At 25.6% G+C, this 9,255-nt stretch overlaps 1 protein-coding gene across 2 annotated transcripts; it reads right to left on the bottom strand.

Moving 5' to 3' along the window:
* Positions 1-3,925: 3,925 nt before the first annotated feature.
* On the bottom strand, positions 3,926-5,895 carry LOC108331330 (protein NEGATIVE GRAVITROPIC RESPONSE OF ROOTS). Of its 2 annotated transcripts, none has more exons than XM_017565986.2 (5): positions 5,790-5,895; positions 5,625-5,700; positions 4,620-5,158; positions 4,343-4,538; positions 3,926-4,252 (listed from the first exon to the last, which is right to left on the bottom strand). In XM_017565986.2, the coding sequence occupies exons 1-5, from the start codon at positions 5,793-5,795 to the stop codon at positions 4,233-4,235; spliced, it is 837 nt and encodes a 278-aa protein (XP_017421475.1). In that variant the 5' UTR covers positions 5,796-5,895; the 3' UTR covers positions 3,926-4,232. The 2 variants fall into 2 exon arrangements, with proteins under 2 accessions (XP_017421475.1, XP_052732612.1); XM_052876652.1 differs by having other exon boundaries at positions 5,649-5,700.
* Positions 5,896-9,255: the final 3,360 nt, after the last annotated feature.

The raw sequence follows: 9,255 nt of genomic DNA, 5'->3' as shown, positions 1-9,255 counted from the left end.
ATAATTTCAACCTTCACTCCATAAATTCTTATATTTGGAATTATACTAGGATAAATGACATCAAGATAAAATAGGGACAAATTTTATTATCTTTTATTATCTGATCTCCACTATGTAACAAAAACACTCATACGTATTTTTTATGGTTTCAATATTAATTAATTATTTTTATAAAAATTTAAATTTAAATAAATAAAATATGATATTGTTAAATAATCAATATAAAAAATATATTTTTTTTAATGTCAAATATTTAGAAAATATTATAAATATCGATATCAAATAAAAATTGAATTTAAGTAAAAAAAATTATGTAAAGTAATACATAAGTATAAATAAATAAAATTTTATGATAATAAAAATCTATTAATTTTGTAAATGTTAACGAAACAAAATTGGTACAGTTATTTTTTTTAAAAATAAAATAAATATTTAAGTAAAAAATATTTTAAATTTTTATTTATTTTCTTTCTCTAAATTATAATAAAATATATTTTTTATGTATTAATAAATACTATAATAAATTATTTGAACCAAACAAAATAAATTAATTAGTAATAATTCAAATTTAAACTTCAATCTAATACGGATGGTGATAAATAATATTCAAAACAATAATATTATTATTATATTATAGTAAATGAAATGTCGCTGTATAATTGTCATAATAAAATTATATTTGTGAGAATGAGTTAGAATATATAAAAAATCATTAAAATAATATTCTTCAAGATAAAACTAAACCACATATAAAAATATTAAAACGAAGTGAAAATCATAATATGTATATCTTAAAAATAATTTGATACATCATTGAATAAAATCACACAGAGAAAAAGAATATATAATTAAGAGTATGATAGGATGGAAAATATTTTGAAAACTTCATAAAAATTTTCAGATATCTAATTAGTTGAACCATTAAGATAATAAAAATTGTTTTAGCAAAACAAAATTTCTTCAATTGGAACAAAAATTAAGGTAAAAGAGAATAAAAAGAATATTTTTTTATATTATCTAAAACAATGAAAGATTTACACAATTAAAAAATTAAAAATTAAGAGTCAATCATTCTCATGTGAAAAAATAGACAATAAATAAAAATATTACAAAGGTATAAAAACAATCAAATTTGAGATCTAAAAACTATTTAATTGAATGAAATTGATAATTTACCATTTGAACATAACTATATAAAGAAAAAAAATGTATAATAAAAGTTGTGATGAGAGGGAAAATATCTTAGATATGTGAGTGTGTTTTTATAAATACAGAACAAACCAAACAAATAGAAGAGAAAATGAAAATAAAAAAATGATTTATATAAAACTAAAGATTTATATATATATATATATATATATATATATATATATATATATGAGGATTTTTTTTCTTTTGTCCACATTTATTTTTCAATTTCATTCTTTAAATAAAAAAAATAAGCATTTTACCATTTTTTAAATAATAAAAATACCTACAAAATAAATAAAATTTATTTATAAACATTATAAAATTATTTATATTTCCAATAAAATTATAAAAATTATTTTTTATCATTATAGAAAAAAAACATACTTATGTAAGACCTATAAGATGGTAATTTAAAAGGGGTAGTAGTTTAAAATTATTCAATTATTTTAATATTAAAAGATTTTAATATAAATAGTTTCGTTATAAACGAGTTTCATTATTTTAAAACACATCATTTTTTTATAAATCACTTTTTTTAAAGTTCTCTGACTTCTCTCTAGGAGTCTTGTGTTAATCTATTTGAAGATTAGAGATTACCTGAGTGATTATAGCGGCGAGATTTTCAAGTCTAGCTTATTGATTTTTTCAATAGAGAAAGTTGATTTTCTACTCCTTTCTTTGATCACTTTCATTTTTCCTTTCATGCTAGCCTTCTTTATTTTACATGTTAAGTTTGAGTCTTCTATAAGACTTTCTATTGATTAGTGTATCCTGATCGTGTTTCTGTGGTTTGTAGGAGTATATAGGAATTTCAATAGGTTGGAATTGTTTTAGGCTTTTTAGAGCGGTTTGGTCTTCTGTCAAGTAAGAGAGACTAATATTTGCTTTAATTTTTATGATAATAAGTATGTAAGTATTATTGATAGATTCTGATTTGTATGCTTGTTTGAAATTATTACATTTTGAGTGAATATTTGCCTATTTATAAATATTGTGGTATATAATTGTGACATGATGCTTGCTTGAACATGTGATGCTACTGTTTTGAGGATATGTGTGATATAAATCTGTTATAGAGTTGGAAGTAGTAAAATAAAAATGTTGTTGGGTGGGTTTTAGGTTTGAGTTCAGGGTTTGGTAGGTGAATTTCTTAAAGAGTGATTTTGGAACTAAGATTGATGTTGACAAACTGTTTTTAGATCATTTTAAACTTGTCTATAACTTCAAATAACTATAAATATGATGTTGAGTTGAAAAGTAGTTAATAGGGTGAGTTTAGGTTGCTTTTGGGTTCATTTTAGGGGTTTTAAGAGGTGAATTCTTGGAAAAATAGTTTTATAAGTAAAGTTATTGTTTGATGGTTACCTTGAAAGGTCATTTAGGACTTATTTAGCTAGTTAATGCATTGGAAAATCTGGTGTAAAGCCTTGATTGGTTGAGCCTTGATTCTTAACCAAATCAACAAATTGGTATCTAATTTAAGTTATAAACTTGTTTTTGAATCATTCTTATTGTTTCGGATGCCATTTTGATTATTTGGATAGATATTAGAGTAACCAAAGCAAAATTTAGAGATTTTTACATGTGACGCTCAGCAACAACCAGTAGTACCTGAGCACCAAAAAGCCAAGAGGAGGAAGATGAGTATTAGTAAAAATATAAGAATCCTTTAGTTAACATAACAAAGTATAATACTTAGATAATTTATATAAGAATTGAAAGGACGAAGATGAACATTGATAAAAATATAAGAATAAAGATAAAACGGATGTGTACTTAATCATATTCTCGTATCCCATCGGATTGAGAAAATCAATGCTTTAAACAAGAAAATCAGAATATATATATATATATATATATATATATATATATATATATATATATATATATATATATATATTCAACTAAGAGAAGAGATATAAATTGCAAACTTCTATTGTTTGTTTAACAATGGAAATATCTTTATATCCCTCATATATTTTTTCCCTGGTCATAAAGTAGGAGGAAAATGTGTTTCGTTGTACCTAGTTCTTATGTTTTAAAAATAAACAATTTTTATTAAGGATTTATTTGAGTTTTTTCTTCAAAAGCAAATGTAACAGTAAATATAACTTCGAAGACTAACTTAAGTTTTATTCGTTAGGAAAAGAATTTATATATAAATTTCTTTTAACAAATGGCCACAAGCAGTTAGCCTTATTCGCAGTTGCAATGTATTATTTTCTCACTTTACATGTTTTCTTCTTGGTTTTTCTTGTACTTTTAAGTAATCAACATTTTATTTTTTCGAAAAGAATAAAAAGTATTTACTATATCCAACTACTGACTTTTTGTAATTAATCCAAATATGTAAGATGGAGTTTAGTCTATTAAAAAAAATATTAAATATTATATCAAAGTTATTGGTTATTATTTTTAAAATAAAATTCTGTTATTTTCTATTCAATACTAATTATTTAAAAAAAACTTATATAACAGATAAAATATCTTTTCCAAAAGCTAAAAAAATTAAAATAAAGTTTATATACTCGAATCTTAAATGAAGAATGTGAAACTATATGATCTAAAATTACCATGGCCTAACTCATTTTCATTTTTTAATTGAAAATTTTAAGTATATATGTCAAGTTTCGACTGATTCACATTATTAACATATATGGTGGTGACCCTTAACCAACCATGCAATAATGTATCGTTGTTGCTCATTTACACTAGAACCTTCAAAGCTGAATGAAAAAGATAAGAAAAAAAAGCTTGTTATTGTTAAATTAATCACACTTTATTACAAATACAGAAGTTAAGATCTCATCCATAAGAAACTGGATTATGTTGTGACATTCATGGACTACATTAAAGTTGTAAAAAACATAGAACTTTTCCAGATTCTTCTTCCTGTTTGTCAGCTTTCCTTGGCATGATTCATACATCCAAAAGAGTAGGAACACTACTTCATATCTTCCATGCTGTTTATGCTACTACCTTCCATGCGAAGACTTCAGCATGCATAATCACAGTGGTTCAGGTACAGCAAAACAAACCAATCATATCTCAAGAACAATATCTGTCACAGAAAAAAACATGATTATACATGAACTTAGGCACTGAGTAAAATGTAATAATGTAGATAAATCATTTAATGTGCAGAGCTTACATTCAGAATCAGTCTTCACCCATTTACTTCCATTTTCTGAAACAGTAGCGAGTTCCTCTTCATCATCACCATCTTCATTGTCCTCATCATCATCAAACTGAGAAATTGGTGTGGCTTCAAGGTACTTGTTTATGAACGGTGTAGTTGAACATGAACCTTGGGGATATATCTTTTTGTGAAGTATTGCCCTCAAAATCTGTGATCAGAAGCAAAGTATAATGAGAGTAAGAAAATTGAAGGAGTGATTATAAGGTGATTTGCATGGTTTCTGATGTACCTTCTCCATTCTGGACTCAGTGGAAAGTGGATCTTTGAACAAAGGGGTGGGTTGAAAACCACTTTTGCAAGCAAGCATCTTCTTAAGAAGAAAAGAGAGTGATTTCTTCCCAACACCTCTCTTACTGCTATGATCCAAACAATAATCTTTTCCCCTGCTAAACACTATACTCTTGCTTGGGTAGAAATTACCTCGCATGGCATTGGAGCCATCAGAAAGAGATTCATTTTCTTTAGCTTCAGAATGCTCACTGTTCAAACAATCCTTGGTCAGATCATTGGTGTGTTCTTCTTGTTCACCTCCCAAATTTGGCTCCACTCGCCCTTTAAAGAATATGCAGAACTCATTCTGAAGATTTGCAACTTCTTCTAGCGTGATCTCTTGTTTGCAATCCTTGAAGGAAGATGAATCCTCCACAGTGTTTTTACTCCTTCCACCCGAATCTTCTTTCATGGTGTTGCTCCCAAACGTTCCAATTGCAAGGAGTGCTTGAGGCCAGTCACTGAACTCTTGTTTGCAAGGTTCATGCTTCGTGTAATCTGAAGGAGGAAAAACAATCATCAAACTCACTCCACAAATGATAGAATATTCTACAAGGTGATATAAAGTCGCAAACACAAAGTTACAATGGATATATATTTCAACTGAATTATTATTATATTACTTTCTCTTGTATGATAAATCAAACAGAATAATAATTCACTCTACCTAATCAAGCCCAAGTGGCATAGTTTCTGTTCCTGTAGAATGAACAATTGTTTACTCAAACAGTACACAGTAGACACCACCAACCTGAGAACATTGTTTTATTGTTCTTAGCCGTGAGCATTATTGTGTTCTTAACTCTGTTCAGAATAGTTTTTATCGCTATGTGCATCTAGAAACAAAAACTCACAGCTAGCCAACGTCATAATCAGACCTTAGTATATCAAACCATGTAAAAACTGTGGCAAAAATGATCCTGTCGCTGGAGAATGATGAGAGCAAGGAAAAAAATATGCTTACGGATAGATGAAATCGATGAAGTACGTTTGTTTTTTCCATTGCTCCCATTGATTCTGTTTTGCATCCACTCAAAAATCTGCAAAGGGACACATGATCATGATGCATGCTGCTTGGAAATGAAGAATAATAATAATGTGAACAGAAGAGAAAGCAAGTTTTCGTTACCTTCATTTTGGTGAATAAACTTTAGAGATCGTTAAAGGTAAAATATATAGAAAATTTTGATAGATTGCAGAGTGAAGAATGTAGAGTGTGGTGATCCCACACCGAAGCAAAGTCCAGCAAGTGCTGAGCTGCGAAAGGATTTAAAGTTTAAATACAGTTACTAATTTGTGGTTCAAGTTCCCAAACAGTGACTTTAGCAACCTCTTGATTTCTCTAAGTTGTCTTTTTATCATTCCTTTTTCCAACCATAATTTTTTTTATTTTCTTGTCTCCTTTGCCACCTGATTTTTTTATGCAGAAAGGATAAACAAATGTGGTTAAATCGATTAGGGGAAACTCGATTTATGGTGAAGGATCTCAAACCTTCAAGAATATTGGGACATTATTATTTGGCATCCAAATATTGAAGTGCAGTTCATTTTCATAGCCACATGCATACCAAGGTTGGTGTTCTCCTCTCTACCTGCCTTTAAGAACACTCTCCACTTTATTATAGTTTATCTAATATAAATTTAGGAGATTAAATATTTAAATAATATATTTCTTTTTAAATAAAGTTTCAAGTATGTCTTAGAAAGTGATATAAAATTAGGAATTATAATAACTCTTGTAATAGAAAAAGAAAAAGAAAAGTTTGTAACAGAGTCTAATTCAACAAAATAAAATAAAATAGTATGTAATAACTCTTGTAATAGAAATGATCCTCTTGTAATAAAAAAAGAAAAAAAAAATCCGTAACAGAGTTTAACTCAAAAACAATAAAATTATAATATTACATAATAACTGTTGCAATAGAAATGATCTTATAATATGTGAAACTAAATAAAAAGAATTATCTTTAAAGTCAATCTCAATAAGTAATCTGTTTAAATTTAATGATTCTGAAGAGTAATCAATAATATTTTAAATTAATAAATGATCGTTTGAAAATATTTTGGAAGTAACTTTCCTTATCTCTATATATTATTATTAAAATGCAAATGATATAGGGTAAAATTATTTTATAAGAGATGAATTCATTTTCTTATACACGTCATTATGATTGATGAATTCGTTTTTTTTTACAGATAAAGTTATTTTATATAAAAGATGGATTTGTAATGTTTAATAGTAAAAAATAAGTTATTTTCAAATTTTCCAAATGTGTTTGTTATAAGTGGGAACAGGCGTGGTCACATCTCTTTCTGTATATTATAATACATTAAACTCTATCATTTTGTCAAAATTATTTGAAAAATAAATGTAGTGCCTATTTTGAGGAGTAGAAGTTATTTAGTTAGATTTGAATGAAGAGAATGTGTATTTTATTAAATAAGAAAACTACTTTTATTTGATTAAACAATACAATTATTTCATTGAAAAATATTAAAAAAAAATTGGTTAAGAAAAGAGCGTACCTCCTCTTTATTATAACGATGTAGATAGTAACAAAAAAAACATATAATATATTTTTTTATGTTGTAACAATTGTTAAAAAATATTTATTAAATAAATATTTCCATTAAGTTTTATAATATTATAATTGCATAATATCTGAGAAAAATTATTATTTACTTTAGCCAATTTTTATAAATAAATAATAAACCGTTGATTATATTAATGAGGATAAGAATAATAACAAATATATATTAAAAATATTACAAAAACTATAATAAAGAGAAATTATTTTTCTTAATAATTATAATTAGTAGTAGCTTAATTTTCTCTTAATATTTTCAATTTTAAAAAATTGACATTTTTAAATTTCAATAAGTAATTTCTAATAATTTTTAAATAATCAGAATTGAAACTATAATTTTAACTATACAATCGAAACTATATGTAGTAAAAAAAAGTATAAGTTTAATACAATTTTATAATAATTTTTAAAAATATAAATGGGAAAACAAATTAATAAATTATAGTGGATAATTAAAATAAATAAATTTCCATTTTAAAAATTAAAAAATTAAGATAGTAAGTTGGATTGACTTATTTAACTCCAATTTTTAATAGTTTCAAAATTTATTTTACACTTTTCGAAAGTGTTAAAACAATTTCAAATTTATTGTTGAAAAGGGGAGACCCTAGTGCAAGTGCCACTTCAAGTTTTTGATGATGTTTAAACATGGATAGATTATATATTAATAATTTGAGTCATGTAACTAGAAAATTCTTAAAATATAATTAATATTAAGATTAATTTTGATGTGAAAAGAATCAATTTAAATATATATATATATATATATATATATATATATATATATATATATATCTGTTATTAATTAATTAGCTTACTATTCTGATTGATTAAGCCAATAATTATAAGATTTTAAACCTAAATAATATTAATTGATTAATTATTTTTATAATTAATTAATATAAACAGATTTGTCTTAAAAACTAGCTTTCTTTTCATTGTTAATCATGAATTTTGAAATCTAAGAATTTAATTATTGAGAACAAAAGAGTTATTGGGTTGTTGGAGAAAACTTTAATGGGTTTTTTTAAGTTTATCAAGAATCAATGAATATGAACTTGCTTCTTGTTTGACAATAGGATTGATTTATAAAATCAGGTGTACTCGTTCTATTATATTTTTGCATTTTTCAATGTTTTATGTTGTTATCACTGTGTAGGTGATAGTTTTTATGCAATTGTGTGTAACATTGCATTCGTAGTTCTTGATAAGTTTATCAAGTTTTTGATGTTTTTTTGGAGTTTAGAATTATTAAGATGCACTTATAATTTTATAAACTCTGTTTGACTGAGAGAAAATCTTCTAATTCAGATTGTTTAGAAGAGATTTTATGGAGATAAATTCTTTTAAATCCAACGAATATGTATGTTTTTTTCTTTTTGTTAATCAGCATTCTATTCTTCTATTCTATCCGCTATCGAACTGTTATCGGACCATCTAATTTTTACTATCACGCACGAGATGTTTATACCTCGGCGTGAAGGGGTGTGTTGGAAGTCTCACATCGACTAGAGATAAGGCCAAATTATAATATATAAATGAGGTGCAAACCTCACCTTACAAGCCGGTTTTATGGGATTGAATTAGACTTAAAAACGCACATTCTAACATGGTATCAGAGCCGCCTATCCTAGTGAGTTCTAAGTGGTCCACTATCAAACCATCTCCAAACCATCTCCCACGAGATAAGGCCAAATTATAATATATAAGTGTGTTTGAAAAACCAATTCACCTCTCATTTATTAGTTTGTAGATATTAGTGGTAACCATTTTAATATTTATTACATCTAAATTTATTTATTGAAGCCCACGTAATTTTTAACATACCAATTACATTAACTAGTAATTAAATACTCAAATATATATATATATATATATATATATATATATATATATATATATATATATAAATGATTATGAATTACTTTTTCCCTAACTCTTCATATGATCTTGTATCATAATTATCACAGTTGTACCATGAACAAAATAAATTAACATAAAATAATG

This window comes from Vigna angularis, chromosome 4 (assembly GCF_016808095.1).
Source record: "Vigna angularis cultivar LongXiaoDou No.4 chromosome 4, ASM1680809v1, whole genome shotgun sequence".
NCBI classification, from domain to species: domain Eukaryota; kingdom Viridiplantae; phylum Streptophyta; class Magnoliopsida; order Fabales; family Fabaceae; genus Vigna; species Vigna angularis.
Note: the sequence above shows the minus strand (reverse complement) of the source record. Positions and strands in the feature narration are given on the sequence as shown.

What these genes read in the sequence shown, in the direction of transcription:
- LOC108331330 (XM_017565986.2), bottom strand. An exon ending in CTGAGTCCAGAATGGAGAAG is followed by an intron (nt 4,539 to 4,619) that starts GTACATCAGAAA and finishes TTCTGATCACAG; the next exon opens with ATTTTGAGGGCAATACTTCA. An exon ending in GGTGAAGACTGATTCTGAAT is followed by an intron (nt 4,253 to 4,342) that starts GTAAGCTCTGCA and finishes TTTCTGTGACAG; the next exon opens with ATATTGTTCTTGAGATATGA.